The sequence below is a fragment of the Salminus brasiliensis genome, chromosome 3, assembly GCF_030463535.1.
Source record: "Salminus brasiliensis chromosome 3, fSalBra1.hap2, whole genome shotgun sequence".
Taxonomy (NCBI): domain Eukaryota; kingdom Metazoa; phylum Chordata; class Actinopteri; order Characiformes; family Bryconidae; genus Salminus; species Salminus brasiliensis.
Genome location: NC_132880.1, coordinates 24,149,706 through 24,175,441, shown reverse-complemented (window position 1 = coordinate 24,175,441; position 25,736 = coordinate 24,149,706). Strand labels below are relative to the sequence as shown.

General features: G+C 40.3%; 1 protein-coding gene across 1 annotated transcript; it reads right to left on the bottom strand.

Moving 5' to 3' along the window:
- On the bottom strand, window positions 1-25,359 carry mtx1b (metaxin 1b). The gene is made up of 8 exons (XM_072674697.1): window positions 25,263-25,359; window positions 18,562-18,631; window positions 14,808-14,887; window positions 8,534-8,626; window positions 5,937-6,119; window positions 3,689-3,765; window positions 3,090-3,247; window positions 1-651 (listed from the first exon to the last, which is right to left on the bottom strand). Exons 1-8 carry the CDS (start codon window positions 25,341-25,343, stop codon window positions 437-439), a joined length of 957 nt encoding a protein of 318 aa, XP_072530798.1. The 5' UTR covers window positions 25,344-25,359; the 3' UTR covers window positions 1-436.
- Window positions 25,360-25,736: the final 377 nt, after the last annotated feature.

The following is a 25,736-nucleotide window of genomic DNA, read 5'->3' as shown; positions in this document are numbered from 1 at the left end:
TGACACAGAAAGATGTGGTTTAATGATATCCATTGACAGAACACATCCTCGCTCCAAAAAACAGAAGCATTTCCGTTTTGATAACGGTTATGAAGTTGTGGGAAATGAGGCCACGACCGGTACTGGCCGCTTTCAAACAGGGGTGATGCAATCGTTTAAATAATCATTAGAGTTATGTTTTTTTAAAAATTAAATAATAATAGGAATTAATTATAAAAAAAAAATAGAAAAATGAAAAGCACCAACATGGGTCTTGCCTGTAACAAGCTCAGAGATACTTCGGTTGAGCAGCTTGTGGAGGTTATATCAGATTGTACACAATGTACAGTTTCTCTGTGAACAACAGGCGGACGCCCATTGCTAGCAGCAAAGCAAGTACTCCCATCGGCTCAGGACAAGCATTTCCAATTTGAACTGCTTTTCTTCCTCCACCTTATCATTCCTCCTCTTCCTCCTCGTCTTCGTCATCAGCGAGTGGCGCCTCCAGCTGTGCTGGCGAGTGTTTAATGGTGATTATGCCACTGAGAACGGCGTAACCCAGCATGGCTCCCACAGCGAACAGGACGGACAGTATCTGGTTCCGCCGTTTGTGCGGCTCATTATCAAAATCTCCGCCATCGGCCTGTGGTGATACCTTTCGGGTCGGCAGCTCTGGACAGCGGAAAGACAAAGGTTACAAATAAAGGAAATAAGGAATAGATATGTCGCTGTTTTGATGCACAATTCTCAATGTCTTTTACTAGAGATGGATTAGTTAAAACATAGGTTCTATCATTTAAGTAATTGCAGATTCATGCTGGGTTAAAATCACCCGTCTCATTGGTTAAGTGATTTTAATTCAGTATGTATCTGCAGTGTGTGTGGTTCTTCCACTCTTACAGTAATAATTATGAAGTAAATTTAATCCAGTATGAATTGGTAGTGTGTGTGTAGTTTTTACAGCCAGAGAGTAATAACTGTGGAGTGATTTTAATCCAGTATGTATCTGTAGTGTGTTTAGGTTGTATAGTCTGACAGTAATAAGTGTGGAGTGATTTTAATCCACTGTGAAGCTGCAGTGTGTTTAGGTTGTACAGTCTGACGGTAATAACTGCGGAGTGATTTCAACCCAGTATGAATCTCCAGTGTGTGTAGTTTTGGAGGTCTGACAGTAGTAACTGTAACTGTCGAACCTTAAAAAGCTAAAATCTAACAATCACGTAATTGTGTAGTGATTTTAATCCAGTATGAATCTAGTATAAAGCATGTTGATCTCGTTACTGAGTCTGTTCTGTGCATAAACGAACCTGAACAGCCAGGCCATGACTGTTTTATCTGTGAAAATTTGGTTAAATATACTCAATACAGACACAATACATAATATATGGTCATTTGGTATGGGTTTGGCGCTAAAAATTGGTATTGGTATGGCTATGGCTGTGTAGATTGGTATATATGGATTAGGCTGTATATGAGTATGATTGTGTAGATTGGTATAGCTATACACTGTGTGCAGAATTATTAGGCAAATGAGAATTTTGATCACATCATCCTTTTTATACATGTTGTCCTACTCCAAGCTCTATAGGATTGAAAGCCAACTACCAGTAAAGTAAATCAGGTGATGTGCATCTCTGTAATGAGAAGGGATGTGGTCTAATGACATCAACACCCTATATAAGGTGTGCTTAATTATTAGGCAACTTCCTTTCCTTTGGCAAAATGGGTCAGAAGAGAGATTTGGCGGACTCTGAAAAGTAAAAAATTGTGAGATGTCTTGCAGAGGGATGCAGCAGTCTTGAAATTGCCAAACTTTTGAAGCGTGATCACCGAACAATCAAGCGTTTCATGGCAAATAGCCAACAGGGTCGCAAGAAACGTGTTGAAAAAAAAAAAGCGCAAAATAACTGCCCATGAATTGAGGAAAATTAAGCGTGAAGCTGCCAAGATGCCATTTGCCACCAGTTTTGCCATATTTCAGAGCTGCAACATTACTGGAGTATCAAAAAGCACAAGGTGTGCGATACTCAGGGACATGGCCAAGGTAAGGAAGGCTGAAAAACAACCACCTTTGAACAAGAAACATAAGATAAAATGTCAAGACTGGGCCAAGAAATATCTTAAGACTGATTTTATGGTTTTATGGACTGATGAAATGTGAGTGACTCTTGATGGGCCAGATGAATGGGCCCGAGGCTGGATCAGTAAAGGGCAGAGAGCTCCACTCCGACGCCAGCAAGGTGGAGGTGGGGTACTGGTATGGGCTGGTATCATCAAAGATGAACTTGTGGGACCTTTTTGGGTTGAGGATGAAGTGAAGCTCAACTCCCAGACCTACTGCCAGTTTCTGGAAGACACCTTCTTCAAGCAGTGGTACAGAAAGAAGTCGGTATCGTTCAAGAAAACCATGATTTTCATGCAGGACAATGCTCCATCATATGCATCCAAATTCTCCACAGCGTGGCTGGCCAGTAAGACATGGCCCCCTTGTTCACCTGATCTGAACCCCATAGAGAACCTGTGGTCCCTCATAAAATGTGAGATCTACAGGGGGGGGGGGGGGGGGGACAGTACACCGCTCTGAACAGTGTCTGGGAGGCTGTGGTGTCTGCTGCACGCAATGTTGATCGTAAACAGATCAAGCAACTGACAGAATCTATGGATGGAAGGCTTTTGAGTGTCATCGTAAAGAAAGGTGGCTATATTGGTCACCGATTTGTTTGTGGTTTTGTTTTTGAATGTCAGAAATGTTTATTTCAAAATTTTGTGTTATTTGTTTACCTGGTGAAAATAAACAAGTGAGATGGGTATATATTTGTTTTTGCCTAATAATACTGCACAGTAATAGTTACCTGCACAAACGGATATCCTCCTAAGATAGCCAAATCTAAAAAAACCCCACTCCAACTGCCAAAAATATTAAGCTTTGATCTTTATGAGTCTTTTGGGCTGATTGAGAACATAGTTGTTGTTCAATAATAAAAAGAATCCTCTCAAATACAACTTGCCTAATAATTCTGCACACACTGTAATCCAGCTTCAGCAATACTACAATGCTAAGAGTTTCAGAATCACCATGAAGGGAACATATCTAGACAAAAACTCCAAACCTCTGCTCTCCGAGGGAAAGTACAGAACCAAGATGTTGGTGCAAAATTGCCGCAGGTTGTCCAGGGAGCTGAGGTGCTGCTGAAGCTTGCTGTTGGGCAGCTTAATCTTCAGAAGAGTGGCCAAGTGACCAAACACATACGCATCGAGGGAGGAGGGCCTAAGAGAACACAACATAATCATATTACTGTATGGTGTTGGGCGTATTTTACAGTTTGTGCACTTATGTTCTACCTTGTGCTTCCACTTACAGGCCACTTTATTAGAAACTACCTTAAATCTCTGCTATATACAGCAGATGGAGACTTCTAGACTATCGCCTACCTGCTATTGCTCAGTTAATCAGCCCCATTCTACCCAAATCATTATCGTTCCGTTTCTAGCCACAGTTATCCAGCGTTATCCAGATATAACTGGGGTGGTGGTTCATTCTCAACACAGCAGAGACAATGACGTGGTAGTGTTTCCGGCACTGGTACAAGTGCCTCAGGCACTGAAGTGCTGCTGCTAGGTTGAGAGCAGGCCCACCACAAACATTTTTCAGACAGGAGCAAATCTGTGGTCAGAAACCATCACTGCACCTTGCATTAAAGTTACTTACGAATCTCCAAAGAAGAATTTATGGGAGCCGAGTCTCTGGGAGAGAAGGGTCATACACTCCAAGGCATCCTGATAAAGCTGAGGCAAAGAGAACAGAGAATTATTAAACACACACTCAAGTAATCAGTTAAATCCAGGTAAAAGTATTGAGACTGCGTAGAACAGTAGGGCAGGACCACTACCCTGCATATTGTAGTGTTTTCCTACTCTATGACACTCGGGTCACCTCAGGAGGGGCTTGTTAATTGGTGCATGAGTTGGTTCAGGTCTGTCCAGAGCAGGGGAAGCAATCCTAACAAGAAGGGTAAGTTGTTAACTGCAACAGCACAGTCCTAAACCTGTGCTTAGAAAATCAGCCTTCTTTTGCACGCATTTACAAATATCATCATTTCAAAATAAATAAATAAAATCAGATACTCCTTAAGTTAAGCAGAATATGGACTGTAGGACATTTTACAGTACTAACAAGTCCAGATAAAGCCATTTTTGTGTCAGCTTCTAGCGTGGCTAATCTAAAAGAGTGCATGGATATAGCATTAACGTTAGCTACTATAGAGGAAAGGATAAAACTGCCTCCAAATAGCGCTCAACTCCAAATGATCTTCACTCTTACATCATCTGCAACTGACCGATTGAGAACTACTGGCTTAGGAGACTAAAAAGCTTTTGGTAAAGCGATGGAATTTATCAGTAACTTCAAATCTGAATTATAATTAAACCTGAAAGTTATAAATATGAATTTGGACCCATAAGTATGCAGACAGTGATCGTTTGTCATTTTACCAGTACAAATGTACCTTATCTGTAAATTTGTACATTTACCTCGGTGGATTTGAAAGGAAGCAATCGAGATTTGACTGAAGTGTAGATTTCAAGCTTTAATTCAAGGGGTTTAACCAAACATGCTAACATGAAGGAACTATGACTATTTTTATTCGTATTATAATGCATTTAGTTCTTGTGATATATAATATACTTTTCTAAGCATATGGAGGATATTGTCAGTGCAAAAAGAACACTGATCATCTGCATGTTTTATTACAGACAGTGCAAGAAGTCTGGTTTAATGGACGTGTATGGGAGATTATTGGAATAGTAGTATTACCTAGTAGAATTTATTGCTACAGGGCTCATAGAAGGCCACTTCAGAATAGTCCAACGTTTTCCTCTTAGCCATTCTTGGGTGTTGGCTGTGTTTGGGTCATTATCCTGTTGCAAGACCCATGACCTGCGACTGAGACCAAGCTTTCAGACACTGAATGGCAGCACATTTCTCTCTAGAATCCCTTGAAAATCTGAAATCTGAAATCTTGAGATTTCATTGTACCCTGCACAGATTCAAGACACCCTGTGCCAGATGCAGCAGAGCAGCCCTAGAACATAACAGAGCCTCTTCCATGTTTCAGAGTAGGGACAATGATCTGTTTGTCACCGATCACGTGTATTGTAATAAATATTGTGGATCATGAAAATGTCATATATTTTTTTATTTTGACCATCTCTCTGGCATATGCTAATGATTTTGGCATAAAGTCTATATGCACAATTTCTAGGAGTATTATATTACTGGGAAAATATTACAATGTTAAGTGCTACAGTTCCTCAAAAGTGATTAGACAAACAATTAAAATAATAAGAATGACTTCACCAAGTGCAGCAGACTGCCTTGGCTATTTAGGAACATTGAGTTTCATTGCCTTAAAAAGCTCTTGGGTTGCTTTTGTGGTATGTTTTATGGACGTTACCCATTGTAATCTTAGAAGAAAGCATGGCTCTAGTGACCCAGTTCCACTGACAGCCATACATGCCAATACCATAACAGAGCCTACATCATGTTGGACAGATGATGTGGTAGGCTTTGAATGATGAACCCTTCCTTACCTTCTCCATACGCTTCTCCTTTCATCATTCTGGTGTGAATTAATCTTGATGTCATCAAAATAGTCTGGGCAGGCTTAAGAAATATTTTCTGGCAAAGTTTAATTCTGCGATCATCCACTTCAGTTGTCTTTCCTGGCCTGCTTGAGTTGTTGAGCTCACCAATGCCTTCCTTCTTTTTATGAATATACCAAATTATTCATTTGGCCACTAGGAAAGTTACCAAATGCTAAATGCAACAGGACATTTGGAATGAACTCCACACCTATATCTGCTTAACATGTCATAAAAAAACATGGGAACAGGTCACACCTGGCTATTAAGTCTGCTAGCGTACTCTGTGGGGCGTTTTCTCTCTCTTCCCTCCTCACCTCTTTCTCCAGCTGTTCGCCCGGCTCCAGCGCTGGGTCTCCCCTTACCAGTCGCAGTCTCTCCAGCTGTCGGCTGTGCATGCGGTTGGGCAGCAGAAAGTTGAGAGGGAAGGGGATGTTTTCTGCGTACCAGCGCCGCGTCACGTCCACGTAGTTCTTAGCATCGACCCACTGTGTGTAGATCTAAAGACATGGAGAAAAGTGGTTAAAACGGTGGAACAAAACCACCAACTTAGCCAAGATCCTACTTCACTTCTCAGCTTCTTAGAGCAGCCTGGACATTGCTAATAAAAGTCTGCATGAGGCTCCCACTCATAACTCACAACTTCAGGAAACTCACAAAGCTTGTCGTTCTCACCGTTAAATACAGGGGAGAGGCAATGAGGCACAAGTTTGTTATAATAAATGTTACTGGGTCCCTCAGGGGAGTCTGGGCGTTCTACATGCAATATGTATACACACACTAACATGCCACAGTTGGTTCTACTCATCTAACACTTCAAACGGACTGAGGACGTTTCTTGGAGGTTAACAGGCCTAGTAGCTTTGAGCCACGGCTCTGCTCTTCTGTGATACAAAAGAGGAACTGAAGAGGGGACTGAAAATCTGAGACTGCGTATCATAAACTGGTTTTGGATGGGGAATTTTAAGGTGCTTTGTGTCTAGAGCTGGGTAATATGGTGATATTTTAGCGTATCGTGATAAATTTTATCGTAATACACAATATGCTTTTCTATGCATTTTGAGGATACTGTTAGTACTTTAATAACACTAAACAACCTGTTTCAGTACGGGAGAGCATCTGAATAGCAGTTTTTAAAAATTTGACACTACTGATGTATTTAGACTGATAAATATCATGCATCATGAAAAATGGAATTAAATATCGTGATCTAGTATTTTTACCATATCGACCAGCTCTATTTGTGTATAACCTGCATAATGTATTTCAACTAAATTATTATTAAATTCACTTTCATTTGCCCTACATCTTTTTTATATATACACATTTCTCTTATTTCACTTTTTTGTGTGATTTTTATACAATTTCACAAAGTCTAAATCCTAATCCTCACCTTGACACTGTTGAGTTTGTACTCTATAGAAGCCTAGAGAGTGAAGTCAATGACCTAATGGATGCTATTGTACAGTACGCCATTATGGTCTTATAACTTACATTATACAAGCTATAAAACAGTATAGAACATGGACTGGTCAACTCTAGTGGACACTGAGCCGTTTAATAAGGTCATTTTTACTGTGGACAGTGATGGTAATGAGAACAGGACAGCCATGTGAATGACTTATGTAAGAAACGACATCAAAGTCATGAATTTCAGCTTCCATTACTCTCTTCCAGCTTAGAGGAAGAACCAGACTCTGAACCAATCCAACGGTGAAACCAGCATAAGCTGAGCAAGAAAACAGCCTTAACTTTCTAATCCGGTGAATGTTTTACTGCAATGCGTGTTTTGTTACTGCTACTTTACTAAGATAAAACCTGATGTTCTTCAGAAATGCCATTTGATTTGGCAACTGGCTGTTGTTAAACCTTCCCTTGACTCCGATTGGCCCTACACTATGTCTTATTTGTTTGGAGACCTCCCCCTCACTGCAAAGTGCCCTAAAATGTATGCACTGAGGTTCGCTTACAACAGTACTTTGTATACTGCCATTTTTAAGAGCCTGATGGGACGTTATGGGTTCAGAAACGTGATCTCTATCTGTTGGTAAACTTTATTTTCTTGTGTAATGCTCTGGAGACTGCAGGGTGTCGTTCTGGCATGCTGTGAAAACAGTGTTGACCTTTTAAAGGCTTTAGTTCAGACCACATCTAAACCACCACCAGGAGAAAAAACAGAAAAAATACCTTAACCATTAGCCGCTGAATATTAATGAGCATCATGGAAAATGTGTCATACTGTGCGTGTGTGTGATACCTTATACCTAATATGTGTGTAAGTTATACAGGACACTGACACCTATTAACCTTAAGTATATAAAAAAAAGTATATTCTGTTGCTCATTGTTTTTAATAGAACCTTATTTGGTTGCATAAAAGAGGAATAATAAGATGAATATGTGCATTATGTGCAAATATTAATCTGCAGGTTTCAGATGATCAGTATCCAGAATGATAGAGAGCAGTAGATGATTCTAAAATAATATCAAGATGAAGTTCTACTAACATCAATATCCAGAATGAAGAAAGCTCTATTAAGGAAAAATAATACCTCGCATTTGTGACCAGGGGTGACCAAACCATGGGGCTGAAATGTATTTATTCATATAAATTATGAATTATTATGTATTACATATGAATTAAATTACATTTACTTATATGTACTTATATATTCTAAAATGTGTATGAGTGTTTTCTCTATATGGTATGACTTTTGTCAATGTTTTTCATTTACATCTTCTAAAAATATATAAATGAATATATATAACGAGTGATTCAGTAACATGAGTTTTTTTTATACAGTTCTGTTGTTACTGTGTCTGTTGTAATGAGCCAGCCTCTCTAAAAGTTTTTCTTCAGGACTAATAAAGTAATATCATCCATTCATCCTTGTATCCATCTCTTCATCTCTCACCAGAGCTGGCAGCAGTTTCTCCTCCAGTAACGAGACGAAGGCCAGTGTGTCCGCACCTTCTTTAGCAGACAGGTCATAGTCAGCGTTGTATTTCTGAAAAACAAGAGCATCCTGTTTACACAACAGACAACTATACACACAAAACTCAAGGTACCGCTGCTGTTAGTAGCCTTGCTCGGTACTGAGGTGTGTTGATTTAGACGCTAACTGTTACGGTATAAGCTTCTTTGTAGTGTTGCACCAATACCGTATCAGTTTTGGCGCAGATACTAGCTCTTACACACATCGGCATCCAAATCGGCAATAGAGAGCACCGATACCATGAAGCTTACTGACGCTCTACATTATTTATTTATTTATTTATTTTTACATAGAACATTTTTTTTATTTGCAAACTTAATTATGAAACCCAATGTTTAAACAACCAGTAAAAGCCAGTCATAAATAGTTATTACCGTTAAACAGACTCTTAGATTTACAGCAATTTTGTGCACTTTATGCTTTTTTTTTGGTTCTACAAACCAAAAGTTTCAAGAGTTTAAAAGTTTCCACTTCTTTGAAATGTGAATTTTTTATTTTTTATTTTTACAGTTACAGTGAAAAAGCTGTTTGGTGAAGTCTAGCCAGTTAATGCTTCCCCATTTTCAAGCTTATTAGATCTTATTTGGGATCAGTTATAAAAAAAACAAAAAACAATACAACCAATAAAAATGTTAACTCTATAAATATCAGGATTTATAGCCGTCTATCCGGTATTTACGTCAGAGCTGGTATCGGTATCCATACTCAATATCAGCAGATACTTGATAGGTGTATCCCTACTTCTGTTACTCGTTCTACTTTAACCTATATGTCCAGTGGAAAACGAAAGAATCAAACTTCAGACACCGAACAAACCATCTCTGGCCTGACTGACCACAGTTTTCCACTGACTTTTGCTTAAAAAAAAACAAACAAAAAAAACATTGATTCTCATCACTTGGAATCGGAATCTGAGCAGACTCCAAAATATCTGAACAGGGAACAGGCCTGGTCTGCTAGGCTGCAGCTGGACACTGCTGCCACGACCGGTCTAAGAGGCTTTTGTGTAGCTGTGATCTGATGAGACCATACGTTGTCTAGCACTATCTGGTGTGTGATCTCAAGAGTGAGCGCCATGGTGAAGCGAGAGTGATGTAAGAGCAGCGCTGATCCAGCTGCAGGCCTGCAGAGCGAGATAGAATGTAGTAATGTATTTCTGTTTAAACTGTGCGTCTGGCTAATGGCGGAGTGTTTAGGCTGTGTGTGTGTGTTTTTCTCCCCCGCAACACCAGATGCAGCCTACTGTGCCAAGAAGCTTCGCTCATGAGTGTATAAGGACATGATGAGCAGAAGAGGAGTCACTATTACCCATGGTGTTCTAGAAAACACTTTCAGTAAGAAAGGACGGTGCTGCAAACATTGCAGTTACCTGTGAAGGTAACACTCAAAAACAGCCGTACTAACATCTAATTATAGCCCGAGATCACAGTGCGGCAGTGCAAGTGGTAGCTTGAGAAGGCCGAGCTGCTCTGGGACTCCAACACACCTCTGATGGAGTGGCTGTGTTTCAAGTACATAATCACATATGGTGTGTCTGCTGAAAACGACTAAATATTGTGTACTGCAGAGCAACAAACAGCTGATGTACAGGGACAACAGCAGCAGAAGCAAGCTCCTCAAATGACCTGAATAACAGCAGTTTTAGTATTCTCATAAATCCTCGAAATACTCACCACATTGCCCAATTAAACACAGTGCCAGCCTTATAAAACCCAGACCATAACTGTAACACAGAGGCCGCTACAAAACGAGCTACTGCTGACCAAACCACAGAGCCCAATAACAACGACCTTCAATAGGCAAGAGCTCAGATAAACCCACATAAAGGTTAATCGGATTGCTGGTTTTTCCCCAGTTCTAGCACTTGAAACCTCCAGCTGCCCTTTGGACCAATAGAAATGGGCACAATGCACCTGGAATGATTACTTGCTCCAGTGGTATAGATTAGCTACTAATTTAATACTAATTAAAGATGTCGTAATACAGGAAGAAACACACAACCAACACCACATAACACAGGATAGACTAGAGGTGTCGGCGTTTGTTACATTACCCCATACCATTCTACACCCATCCGTATCCATACTCCCAGACCCATTTGTATCCATCTATACCTGCACAGCGCTTGTATAATCTCCATGGAACCATGGACCAAAAGAACAGGACATTCTGGAGCAGTTGCACAAATCTCAGGTCACCAGGCTCAATGCCATGAGTGGGGCAGAGGGGTATAACCCTCCCCTCCAACCTGACCTCACTGCTTCTCACGTAAGGCTGCATGCAATCAAATCTTCCAGCATGCAGTGCAGTAAGAGTAAAGAGTAAAGGCTGTAAGTGCAGCAGCTCTACATTAATATCCTTGATTTCAGAAGCAACTGAAAGAAACTACATGCCTCAAACATCTGTGCTTAGTCTAGAACCGACAACACTGTTCCTAGAACCCATCATTAGCTTAGTGTTAGTAGGTAGTCCTTCTACAGCATTCATTTTGGCACAGATGTCTATTAAACATTATAGCTTATAGTAATGTGACTACTGTGTGATATAAGAACCAAACCTACAGTGAGTCCAAGAAGTATTTGATCCCTTGCTGATTTTCTTTGTTTGCCCACTAATAAAGACACTATCCTTCTGCACTTTTAATGGTAGATATATTCTAACATGGAGAGACAGAATATCAAGACAAAAATCCAGAATATAATTTTAAAGAATATATTTTAATTAATTTGTATTTCAATGAGGAAAATAAGTATTTGATCCCTCTTGCCAAACACACTCAATACTTAGTGGCAAAGCCTTTGTTTGCAAGCACAGCGGTGAGACGTTTGTTGTAGTTAACCACAAGTTTAGCACACACACCAGGGGGAATTTTGGCCCACTCTTCTTTGCAGATCCTCTCTAAATCATGAAGGTTGGTGGGCTGTCGCTTGGCAACTCTGACCTTCAGCTCCCTCCATAGATTTTCGATCGGATTGAGGTCTGGCGACTGGCTGGGCCACTCCATGACCTTAATGTGATTTTTCTTGAGCCAATCCTTTGTTGCCTTTGCTGTATGTTTAGGGTCGTTATCATGTTGGAAGACCCAACCACGGCCCATTTTCAGATCCCTGGCAGAGGGGAGGAGGTTGTCCCTCAGGATTGCGCGGTACATGGCTCCATCCATCTTCCCAGTGATGCGGTGAAGTAGCCCTGTACCCTTGGCAGAGAAACACCCCCAAAACATTATGCTTCCACCTCCATGCTTGACGGTGGGCACAGTGTTCTTGGGGTCATAGGCAGCATTTTTCTTCCTCCACACATGGCGGGTGGAGTTGAGGCCAAAAAGTTCAATTTTGGTCTCGTCTGACCACAAAACCTTCTCCCAATAACTTGGTTCATCTTTCAAATGATCATTGGCATACTTGAGGCGCGCCTCCACATGTGCTCTCTTCAGCAGGGGTACCTTTCGGGCACTGCAGGATGTGAATCCATTGTTGCGCAAAGTGTTGCCAATTGTTTCCTTGCAAACTGTGGTCCCAGCTGCCTTCAGGTCATTTGCTAACTCCTGCCGAGTGGTTGCAGGACGATTTCTGACTGTTCTCAGCATCATTGCCACCCCACGAGGCGAAATCTTCTTTGGAGCACCGGGCCGAGGTCTGTTGATTGTCATGTTATACTCTTTAAACTTTCTGATAATTGCACCAATAGTTGTTACTTTCACATCCAACACCTTACTAATCTTTTTGTAGCCCATTCCAGCTTTGTGAAGGTCAACAATTCTGACTCTGAGGTCCTGTGACAGCTCTTTGGTTTTACCCATGTTGGAGACTTGAAATCTGTGTGATCTGTCTGATTCTGTGGACAGGTGTTTTTCACACAAGTGATTAGTGAGAACAGGTGGCTTCAGGTCAGGTAACAAGTTGATTGGGAGTGTCTAACTGGTCTGTAAAAGCCAGAACTGCTAATGAATACTAAGGGATCAAATACTTATTTCACTCCATGAAATACAAATCAATTAATATATATTCCTTAGATTTATTTTCTGGATTTTCTTTTTAATATTCTGTCTCTCCATGTAAGAATACATCTACCATTAAAAGTATAGAATGATCATGTCTTTATTAGTGGGCCAACGAAGAAAATCAGCAAGGGATCAAATACTTCTTGGACTCACTGTATATGCTGCATTACCCTGCTCAAGAAGGTACCGTGCAGGCTAGCAGCTTTTAACTAGTGACCCAGGGGGCATTTTTGTGCCTTGAGTCAGCAGATGACCCACTGTGTCCTGACATGATAACGACAAGGGTGGATGCCCGCTAAGTGAAGCAAGGAACTGAACCAAACCAAAGCCAAGAACTGTGAAGATCCAATCAAACAATACACACGCACACATCTTACTTTACAACTGACAATGCTATACAATTATCATGGTGAACTAATTTTAGTTAGGACATTCCATGGAGCTTACACACCAACGGGGGTGGGTAGACTTGTCGGACTTGGGGCTGGTCGGATTTGGCCGGATTTGGCCGGATTTGACCATCCAACCCCCCCATTCAGTGTGTGCGCTCCAGGGTATGTCCTCCTGTCTGTGTACAGCAACCAAACTCTTCCAGATGTCACCAACTATTTTCCGTTTCTGCTCCATGACAGCACACACACTTGTTTAAATTAACAGCAGCTCTGAATCTGTGACCATTTATTCACAACTGACAGCCATGACAACTGACATTTGTTGAAATAAGCCTGTGTGAAGATTTAGGTCATTTGGTTAAAAATAATAATAATAATAAAAAAAGCGTATCTAGGTTTTATGCAGCCTTACAAGCACTGCCCTTCAGTAAAGTGTTAGCATGATTGGTTAGATCATGAAGTCATATCATAATTCAATTTTCATTTGTTTTATTTAAAATAATTAAAACATAATCGAGATTACAGAACTTATTTCTTATTTCATTGTTATGTTTTGGGGGCAATGGAAAATTGTTGATGATTGAGATTGTACAGGTTGAGGGTCTATCAGATTAACCACCAACACTATTAGGTACTGACAGAAGTGGGTGGGTCCAGTGGGTGGGGCCAATTTCATCTGAAAAACGTTCCTCTAGTCCATCTAGAAATCCTACATGCATTACTGACTGTGAAAATGAGTGGAAAACCAGGATTCAGTCCGTTTTTGGAAAACAGTGATGGCAGCTCGGTCATCAGGAGACGCTGTAAAACTGCAATATACAAGCTAAACTCCATGTTAAGGAGTACTACTGAATATAATATGTTCCAGTGATTTGACATTAGCTTAGGGCTAATATTACACTAGAATCCCAGAGGGGGCTAACCTTAGAAATTAGCATTATTGTATATTTTTTCTTTTTTTTTCCTTTTCTTTCTTTTTTTTGACATTTGTGGTTAATGTAGGCCTATGTCTAACAGTCATTTGCTAATGCTGGCAGCAAACAAGGACTTTTAGAGGTATATAATGGAAGCCTTCTGGTTTGATGTTCAGTATGATTATTCATTATTTTGTCTTATCATAATAAAGATGCATTTAAATAAAAAAACATTTTTATATTTAAAATAAATTTAGAATATTTTTCCCCCCAACAGTACTCCTGAATCCGCCTATAGTCCCATCCCTGTGAGTACATTCACACAAATCATACAAATCAAATCTGATAACTGGAAAATCTGATTTTGGTAATAACGTTCAACAGGTTTACAAACAGTTTAGTAATCTTATACTTGTAAAACTCCAGATCTACATGAGCTGATTACAGGCAGACTGCAAAGCCGCAGTGGTGTTAAAATCTGATTACTAAACACACTAAATTAGAGCATGATGTAAAATTCTGAACTTGCTAGTTTTCTTTTACAGGTAATTATTTGTTTAAATTTTTTTATAGTCCCAAACTGCACATAATTATTCTCAATTATGTTAAATTAAGGCTGTAAAGTTATACATTTGGTCTTACAACGACAGTTTTTTTTTTGGTCATTTCCAATCATTAGTGAAATCACTGGGGGAAAAAAGCCTACACAGCTGTCAGCTTTTACACATGTTTGCATTTAGACCTAAAAACTCACTGACCCAGAGGTCAGGTTTCCAATCTGATTGGACCCGTGAAGGCCTTTACTTTCGTCCACAGTTCCACCTGTTGGGTCCCATAACCTGTGAGCCATTCAGAGCCGGATGAGGGTCAGTAAGGAGGTCATTCACCTGTTTCCTAAGCTGAATGATGATTTTACTAGGCTGGGAAAAACTTCCTTCCTCCCTCGTCTTTAGCGCAGGCAGAATACCTGTCAGAGAGGAAACACACACAACTTTACATCACTGTCACCCACCATTAAAACCACACTCAGCCTGGAAGAAGGTGACATTATTCTCCATAGAGCTGAACAGGAAGACTAAGGGAGGTTCTGTCTCTAGAAACATGAACCAGCCATTTCAGCATATCCCAAAGGTGTTCTATAGGATTCAGGTCTGGTAGAAATTACAGCCCACCCCCCTCTCATATTCACTCATTTTTCACAAGCTTACATTGTCTGTTTCCTTATTATGTCATGAAATATTAAGAAGCCTTATATTTTAAAAAAATGGAGTTGATTCCCAGTGTGGAAACCACATTTGGTAGCTGTTAATAGGAACTCAATATGTGGTCCAAAGAGGTGTTGATGAAAGTAAAAGAGGCCATCATTAAATAACTGTGGCCAAATCAACAATAAGGACCTGGAATACCACTGTAAACAACTAAAGTAGATGATAGCACAGTATTTCCTTGGTGAAGAAAATCCCCTTTCCAACATCTAGTCGAGTCAAGAACAGTCTTGAGGAGGGAGAGAATCATTTTTAAAGTCTACAATCCTGTAATGCCTTCATGAATGTAACTACAGAGGGTTTACTCCAAAATGCAACACTCAATAACAGAAAGGCCAGATCAGACATTGCTAGAAAACATATAAAGAAGTCTGACCTGTTTTAAAAACATGATTATCTGGACAGTTATAATCAAGATTAACTTGTAATACAATAAGGGGAAGAGAAGAGCACAAAGAGGGAAAAGTAGGGCACATAATCCTAAGCATACCACATAATCTGTCAAACATGATGGAGGCACTATCATGGCAAAGGCATGTAATGCCTATACTATACTCAGATTCAGTCACATTCTGCAAAATTGATAGGGTGGCACTTATTGTACAGATGGACAATGACCCAAAACAAGACTTTAGGATTTACATACACAAAAGAACCCACATAAATAGTTACTACTTTTGATACAGTGCATTTGTTAAAGCACTTATATCAAAGCTAAAGGTCTAAAGGTCTTTTTTCAAATCCATTGAGGTGGTGTACAGAGGCAAAATGACAAAACCTATGTCCAAATACTTATAGACCTGACTGTGTCATTAAAAAGTTGAAAAGTGTGTATATACACTGTAAATATGTTAAACTCTATAAATACTTGGGCTATACATAAATAATAAAAATGTGTTATTATCTGGAGAGGTGCTGAAAGAGCTGTCAACAGAGTTCCAGCGGAGTGCAAAAACAAACACACTCTAAAGGGTTAACTGAGGCAGGAAATGCTTGACCCATTGACCTCTGGCTTCTTGACCTCTGACCCTTGAAGACACAAACAAAGTGGGGTCTAAAACTTCCCTTCCTTCAGCTCGTATATCACCCCTCCACTCAGCCTCTTTACTTCAGCTTGAACAGCTTTATAGAAGCACCATTAGGAACTCTGAAGCTCTGAAGGGAAATCAGGGCATCTCCAAATTTGAGATATTTAAGAAGGGGCTGTACGGCTGCAATTTTGCTCTCCAGGGCACCAACTATAAAAATGTACCCTCCAAGTTACAAATATGAGCAGACCCCGTTTACACCTGGTGACGTCACATGACTAATACCTGGATTGTGTCCTGAGATTTTAGCCACATGCCTTTACACTGGGTAGTCAAATGCGTGTCTGGTTAGTCAAGACTGAAATATGATTGCTATATGAGACCGATTATGCAAATCTGCGCTGTAATTATTATCGTGGAAGGGGGATTGGTTGTAAAACGTGTCTTGGGGAGATGGACGCCTCTTCACTGCTATAACAAATGTCTTAAAGGTGTATCAGACCAGGTGTCTCCTGGACTGGTTGTCTCAGTTGTAAAGGAGTCTTGAGTGTGTTTACACTTGCATTTTAATGTGGCTTGGCCTTATAGGTATAATCCTGTTACTCGAGATGGATGGAGTGACCAGGTGTAAACATGGTCCAAATGTTGACATACAAAAATTTAATTGGTGGGAATATAAAGCTAAAATGTAGATTTTTATTAAACAATAATTTATTTATTAACATGGAATAGTCACTTAATATGTGTCCAGTAAGAGTGTATGAGCAAGCGTTAAGGAGTTCATCATCTGCTAATTCTACTGCAGTTTTATGGCAGCTCTAAACAGCTCCACCCAATTCCCCCATTCAAACGCTCCTGAAGCTTCATCACCTCGGTCAGAGGAACAGCTGAGTGGACAGAATTAAAGTCTGAGTGAATAAGAAGGAAATTATAACACGGTAACAGGGAGGGTCTGAGTGATGGATGGGGTACCAACATGTTATTGTTGGTAATCATTATTAAGATACACTGACGCATGGTGACCTCATCAATCAATCAATCAAAAGACATTTTAAGGCCAGAGCATGAACAAACGCTAATGTTGGGCTGGGGCGCCACGGCTGTTTGTGTTCGCCTGGTGTCGTAACACATCCCTTCCCTTCTGACGACATCTAACAGAAGGACCATTTAGGACCCAATACGTTAGCCAGCCGATGTAGCTAGCATGCTACTTGTTAGCCAGCAGAGTTGCCCCCCCCCCCATTTACAGTGTGTTTTATCTAGTGTTTTTATTATTATTATTATTATTAGAATACCAATTATCTGCTGATCTTGCACAAGGTTAGCTCAATCGTGGGTAGCAAGTGCATGATAGCTAGCTTGATGTGCCAGTGTAGCAACAACAATATTATATTGTTGAACTTGAGCCAAGTTGAGCTAATAAGTGATTCATATTTAATAAATAAAGTTAAATAGCGACACTTTATCCAGATAAAACCTTCTCAGTGATGATCAGTAAATATCTTTCCATACATTTCGGGAATATAAGTATGACAGCCTTGTGAAGATGGGCAATTAATCACATGCAAGATTTTAACTAATGAAACAGTCGGGGGGGCAATCGGTGTTATTGTAGATTAAATACAGTGTCCAAACACCTTTTTTCTGACGTGAGATGGAAAAATACCATGATGCAAATCTGGATGGGTCCAAAATTACAGAAAATATTCGTGAAAGAAAGTGGGTAAATCGGCCTGTGATTTTCTGAGAGGATGACAGAGAAAAACATAGACATGGCTCACCTGGACAGGAATAAACTCACAGAAGAGCTCTTAAGAAAGAGAGAAATTCCCCAGAACTCTATGTAAATTGAATCCCGCCTGAATACAGCTTAAAACATACGACAGGATATCGTTGCCCGCTGAGCCAGGGGCAGTTATTCTTCTGAAGATTCTAAAACAGCTGCCAACATTAGAACGCTGGAGTTCGTCTCAGAAGGCTGGTTTGTGTCCTCTGGCCTTCAGAGGTTGCAGAAGTAGATGTAGATGAAGATCTGTGCTCTAGGTCAAATGGTGCACTCCGCTTAGTTGTCCCGTGCGGTGCTGTGCAAAATGGTATTTATTGGGCCGTGTTGGTCTGTTAAGTCGTGTCGTTTTGTGTACTAGGTTTTGTTGTGCTATGCTGTGGAGAGGCTAGGTAATATTCTATGCTTTGCTCATACCAACAGTGTTGTAAACACTGAGGCCACTAGAGTTCACCCGTAAGTCTGTAAGGTAGATTTCATTGCCTTAGAATAAAATAATAATAATAATAATAAAAACTAGAAAAAAAACAAAAGAGAACAAACTTAAGGAGCTCCACTGTCTCACCTGTAGGACTTCTCCAGGGGTTGGTAATTTTGTGAACTTTGAGTGGGGCGCCTGCAAACTTGGCATAGGCCTGGAAGAGAAAGAGACCGAGGACATTACACTTAATGTGGAAAATGAAAAGCTTATTTGTCAATTAAAAAACATGGTATTCAGCAAAGATGTGTAAGAAAATATTGATTTATTGAAGTGTCAGTAATGAATTGTTATATGCAGAGATTGGTGGCAGACAGTGGTTCATTTTGTGTTGTGTTTAAACCCTGACCGCTAGACAGCAGTATTGTACAGATTGTCTTCAGATCAGAGGCTTTATCTTATAAACGGGTGTGGGCCTTAGTTAGCTGGGCATTCCTGGCCGAACATTGCTGTCTATAGGCCACTGGGCCTGAATTTTGGATTTGGATGAATCCCTGTCGAGTCCAACTGCTTTTAAGCAGATAATCACTTGTTTCATTCCTGGTTTGGCCGTTTTCTGTAATAAGAACCTATGGACCAATCAGCAGATCAATTAGAGGTACGATGGCTATCTGCGCTCTTCTCTTATGTGGTGCTAATCCCACATAAATGCCAAAAATCGGCCACATCTGGTATTTCAGATATTAAGACATTATGAAGAGTTTAAGCATCCTATTCACGTACAGAAGAACAGCCTGTACTCTTACTGGCCACTTTATCAGAAACCTCTCCCTTATAGCTCCACCTAGCTTGTGTACAGTTAAAGACTGAAGCACATCAGTTGATGCAGTTTGTGTTGGCAATCCTCTCATCCTTCATAAGTGGCGAGTTTCTGACCACAGAGTCAGTCTTCTCTGGGTATTTATGGGTGGTGGATCCACTCTCAACCTAGCAGTGACCATGAGGCGTGTAAGAAACTCCAGCAACACCACCGCGCCTGATGCACTCAAACCACCACCATACACCCCAACATAAACACTACCATATCAGTGTCACTGCTGTGCTGAGAATGGACCAGCACCCTAATTATATCTGGACAACAGTGGTCCCATGGTCAGAGTAGAGACTGGAGTAGAGAGCACCAACATAGTGGTGCTATAAAGGTCAATTTATTTCTTTAATTTTAACTCTTCATGTTCTCCAGCAATCTGAACTGCCTGAACTTGGTGCTAATCCAGGACTATGCACTCCCAGGTTCCTCAAAGGAATGTGTGCAGAGGAAGAGGAGGAAAAGGGAGGGAACGTAAAGAGGGTTTGAGGTCCAACACACCCACCATGGCTAAACCAGTCAGGAAACTGCCATTAAAGAAGATCAGACAGCTCCCCCTCTGTGAATTCCACTGTGGTCTGGAGCTCTGCGTCCCATAACTGGGAACATACTGAGTACACAATAAATCTTAGTCTTCTTTTTTTTCAGGTTTACTGCATGTTAACAGAGTCATATTTCCCAGGCCAGGCATAATAACATGTTTTAAAAGCAACGTCACAAAGTTTCTTCGTTATAGGAGAGCGAGCTAAACAGTAAAACACAAGACCGCTGGCCATGATGGTCCGAGTGATTGCCCCCACAGCACACAGACACTAATACAGAACACTGGAGTTACAAGAGCTTAACAGAGATGCTTTGATTAAGCAAGTAATTAATTAAAGGGACAGTCTCATAAAACACTCAACTGTACAGGTCACAGCCTCTATGTAAATAAACCTAGACACAGGCTTGGCCATCCAAGTTACTAATCTAGTCTCCTAGTCTACCTTCTCAGAGTCAGACCAGCTGCCACCCACCACACTGACCACCAGGCTGCCCTGCCACCCGTGTCAGACTAGCTGCCCACAATCCCGCCACTGCTACCTGCCTAATGACCATGTTAAAATTTCTACGACTCTAAGTATCTGCTAATACTACCACCATTAACCATCATTACTCTCATTATTTATACCATCTCTACTATGATTATATTACTTATACTATATTATGATATTATGATTATTTGGCACACCGCACCTGGCTCTTACTGGGAATAGCAAGTGTCACACTGATTGGTTTATTGCACGTTACGCCCAAAACACACCCATGATTAATTAAGAGAGCTGGTTTATGCCTTTTGCACGTTTCGAGCCGTGCAAGGTGTACTTTCCCTGGGTGGTGATCTCTAAAATATGGCCCCTTCATTGTTTTTTTTTTCATATTATGATTATTATATTATATGCTTATTTTATGTATCGAGGCTATACATCCATTTGTAAGACTTGGCTTTGTAAGCTTAATACATACATACATTAATACAAAACTAATAATTGAATATTGATCCTTGGCCATCAGAGTCTCAATTCTTCTCCCACTTCTATGATTTTCAAAAACTCCCATATAAAAAAAAAACTGCGATATTCCTCATATGGTCATGTCTGTGGACTACAACCTGATACTCAGAGTATTTGTGGCTGTCTAGATCCAGTCTACGATGTGTGGGCTCTCAGACTGCTGAAGTTGTCGGAAAAATCTTGAGTATGAATGTCTTATTCCGTATATCTTACTGCGGTTGATGCCTTTGACTGGGCTTTCCAGGAATGTAATGTAGCAGCACAGGCATATTAAAACTCACCCCACCCCACGAGAACACCTACAAGCAAGAGGATTGCTCCTTCAAGGGCTCGGTGACCAGAGACCAAGCGGAAACCCAATGCCGGTACAGGCCTGTTTTCCACTGCCAGTCAGTCCCGCAGGAGGACGAACCGATTTGTGGTTGGAGCTTCACATTATCGTTCCCATTCAAACAAACCCAGTCAGGCCTAAAAGGCTCTCTTTAGCGAGGAACAGGGCCCTCTATGGGTTGCAGTTGGGCTTAAAGCTTTGGTAATGACAGACTCATTCCCACGTCTGCTGACAGATCTACCCCATCCAAAAGGCTGGAGCTGTTCGAATGTGAATAGCATGCCGTGGCTGTAGAGTATTCCTACAGTCTGGAAACTATTCACAGCACCACATTCTGAAATAATGTCATATTATTCTGCTCAATTTAGGCCCATATTTTTAAATCCACATTTGTGTGCTTTTAGAAAAGTTCCTTAGAACTGAGCAGCCCGTTTTTCTTACTGGGCCTCCAAACCAGGGGTGGTGATAATATTCTGATATCACTAAGGTTTAAAAATAAGAATAAATAAATACTACTGGTGATTTTTCAAAATAATTATCATCCAATCCCCAGGTATACGTGTATATGCGTGTATATGGCTAGTTTCAGGTCCAGAGTCTTTCAGATTAAGAGAGTAACTCTTAATATAACTTAATCTTAATATGATAACTGAAACCTGTTCTGTATGGCTGCTCAGTATTGTGCCTTAATGGTGCCAAAGAATGCCTTTCTTAAGTACTTTAGGTTCTGTTATTTGATTTGTAAGTAGTAAGTATGTTGTTTCACAAGCTTATTACCACCCTGTTATTTTGCTTCAGAATAAAACCAGCCAATTTTTTTTTTTAATGATGAGGGAGGTGGGAAAGAAACCATAAGCTCTGCTACGAGCCACAGACGCATATCCTAGTTATTGTGTTATAGTATATTCTGCAACCCGCTCTCTCCAGACAGCCAGCTGCCTTCATCAGCTTGTTCTGTGACATTTGACTCGCCTACAAACGCTTCTTCCCTGCCCTCGTCAGTTAGCATTAGCTTTGTTAGTCCAACAAAAAACATGTATCTCAATTTTTGAACGTTTGTAATTTTCTCCATCCTATGTACCCTGTAGCTGCTCTGTACACTGTGTAAATAATTCTGGATGAATAGACCAATAGAAATGCTCCGAACTGACAAGGAATAATAAAAAATAAAAAAATTCTGTTCCGATACAGAAAACGTGTGACCGACTAGTATCGCACCAATACTGTATCGGTATTGGTGCCGATACTGGCACTTACACAAAGTATCGGTATCGGTAGTAGAGAGTGCCGATACCATGAGGCTTACTTTCTTTTTTTTCTTGTTTGCAAACTTTATGAAACCAGTAAAAGCCAGACATAAATACATCTTAATTTAATTCCATGTGGAGCTGTGAAATATATATTTTATTGTATCGTGAAAAATGTTCTTACTGTAATACACAATATGCTTTTCTGAGCATATCATGGATAGTGCTTAAAGAACACTGATCAACTGCATGTGTCATTAAAGATGAGTGTGTAATTAGTCTATTGTAAGTGGATGAAATGCAAGCTGTACTCAGTAATGGAGAGTACTTGAACAGCGGTTTAAGAATTTGTCACCCTGATGCATTTTGTCTGCGCTCACGTGTATTACGATAAATATCGTTCATCATGAAAATGTCTTTAAATATCGTGACACAATATGTTTACCGTATCGCCCAGCCCTATTTCCATGTGGTGTTTCAGCAGCTTGTTTAAAGGCCAGACACTGACGGTTTCAAATGTGAAATTGCTAAATAAGCACTTTTTGTTTCTAAACTGGCACTTTTTCATTGCTGTTTGATCGGGCTTTGCCAGATTATGCTTCTCTACCTGCATGTGTTTCTGCATTGCTGCAGTTTTTATTTTTTTATTTTTATTTTTTCAGATTTATAATAATAATAATAATAATAATAAAAAAATACAAACTATAAAAAGTGAAAAACCATAAATATCAGGATTGATAGCCGTCCATCGGGTATTTGAGGCAGAGTGGCCATCGGCAGATACTTAAAAATCAGGTATCTGTATCTGTAAGGAAGAAGTGGATTTTTTCTTGGTTTAACACCTGAAGTGGAATGGCAAGTTTCAGTAAACGTTTTGTGCAAGAACTATAAGCACAGACTTGACGACAAGGATGTTCTCATCCAGTTTTTATGCCCCTCGCTCCATCCACCTTCATACCCCATGATTATAGCAGGGTCGGTGAGGAGTATATACAGGGTTGTACAGTGCATTTCTCATTTAACTAAGGTGTAGCACATCACAAGATAATGCAGGAGATGTATATATATAAACCCAACGAAGTAAATTATAAATTATAAATCTAAGCAAAAATGGAGAAACTCATGATGCTGGTGGAATATAAGAAAACGTATGACGCTATCAAAAGCATAAACAATCAGTAAAAAACAACATAGTCTTTCATCTTATTGCGGGAAGCTTAAACTGATATCATTAGTCTGGGCTTCAGGCCCTTTATCTACACTGTTGTCACTCATTAAGGGTAATTTTGAAACAGATATTTCAATTAGCGTGCATGGTAACCATAACAACGGGGAAAACACTCAACATCTTCAAAGGAAAGAAGGCCAGTCGCATCTTTGTAATGAGCGGGGATCAAGTCCAAAGCTTTGGGTAAAGTAAAAGGGAGAATTCGGTGTTACTAAAGACCCAATGAAACGCACGGCTAAATCCCTTTGGGAGCCGTGGAGCCTGCTGATCCAAAAACAACAGCTCAGTGAGACGGTATCCCTGCTCCCGTGGTGAATTCAGTGCTTTTCCTGCTCAGAAACAGGAGCCTGCTGCAGTGATCACAACGTTTGCAGAATATTTTCAGCTTCTCCAGCGTTTCTTCTGAAATCAAGGGCATTCGCCCACCCCTGGGGTCCCATTAAGGGGTTTGTTTCGTTTATTGTACCAGTATCCGCAGAAGGGGAGCTCGCACTCTGCAAAGGGTGAAGTGAAAGCCAGGGGAAGAGAGCAGGTATCTGTGCTAGGCTAAAAGCAAACACTAGCTAAGGCTAGCCAACTTCTTGCCAGCATCTGCTCCCTCCAAAACAAACTGGACTGGGTCAGCTGACTGTCAGACTACTAAGACAGGGAGAAAACACCATGGACAGCAACACTATCCGGCTCAATACATATAATAATATAAAATAATAATACAGTCAATTAAAGTAGGCTAATCAGTTTTTTTTTCAGGGGCGTGAACACTTATGAAAATTCAGTGATGACTGTTAGAAATTATTTTATTTTAAAAAGTGAGAAAATATGAATTCCCATAAGAGGAGTCCCTTAATAGTCTGAAGTAGCGTGAATTAGAAGCTTACTGTAGCTTCTCATACGTCTTTGCTTCAGTAAGAGCCACTCACTTTCTGGAAAGATGTTGGAACATTGGTGTGAGTGGGAGTTGATTGTATTCAGCCAGAGAGCAGGAGCATCTGTGAGGTCAGGTACTGATGTTGGACGATTAGATCTCCTACTCCAACTCATCCTAAAGGACTAAAAGTAGCAGCTGCTGGGTGCACCTTAAAGTGGCTAAATTTACATATTAAAAGAACTGTCCATATACTTTTGGAGATGTTTAGAATACATCCGTCTTTTTCATTGTCTGTTTATTTATTTATGTATTTGTTGTTAGTCTATTTATGGAAAGTTTAACCGCTAGCACTAAACTTTTCCTTTACCAGCTTTTAGCGTGCCAGTCTGCGATGCACCATGGGAGTTGTAGTTTTTGCCTCGCTCAATAAGCGCTTACTGCGCTGAAATGTTTCACTTTGGAAACTACAAAATAAAATACCCTTCACACCTGGACTGAAACCGAAACAGCGTGTATTTCTGTTAGAATAGAAGTCGGTCACTGCCCTATGTAAACGCGAAAAACGCTGGTATTCCGGCCCTGTTGTCAGCGCTGATAGCGCAAAGGTGAAAAGTGTGGACTGTCTGCGTTTCTGTGCTCAGCACACGGTGCTCCGGTCACAAACCCACAGCAGCTCTGACAGCTCTGCATTCAACCCCTAATCCAGACATGAACTACAGCAGACCCGGCTCTTAACGCTCTCTGCGCTCTTACCAGCACGGTTAAACAGTCCACATCCACCGAGGGCAAACCGTGATCTCCTCTCCAGCAGTACAGCTCCATGGGGGCCGCCATGTCTGACAGATCCGCAGGCTTCACGGGCGGAAACGCGTCACTCTCACACGCGCACAAACACAGTTCGTGTCTTGCCTGACAACGCTGAAATAAATGTGTGTAATGATGAAGAGTGTTTGTAAAGATAAAGTAAATCGCTAATAATAATAATAATAATAATAATAATAATAATAATAATATGGGTAACTAATATTAGGCCATATTTCGCATTCATTTAGTGGTTCTTATACAACAGATACGACCGTATGATCTTTTTTTCAGCTAGCTGTGTGAAAAGAGTCTTTATATAATTCCACCATCTGAAAATATTTCCCTATCATTTTTCTTTTCTTTTTTGTTTATTATGTTAATTAATCTTGGGTTCAAAAATATAGAAATAAATAAAGAAATAAT

Coding starts and splice junctions, on each gene's coding strand:
- mtx1b (XM_072674697.1), bottom strand. CDS start 25,343: ATGGCGGCCCCCATGGAGCTGTACTGCTGGAGAGGAGATCACGGTTTG. Junction 14,888..18,561: donor CCCCTGGAGAAGTCCTACAG/GTGAGACAGTGG, acceptor CCTCTCTGACAG/GTATTCTGCCTGCGCTAAAG. Junction 3,766..5,936: donor GCGAACAGCTGGAGAAAGAG/GTGAGGAGGGAA, acceptor TCTTTGCCTCAG/CTTTATCAGGATGCCTTGGA.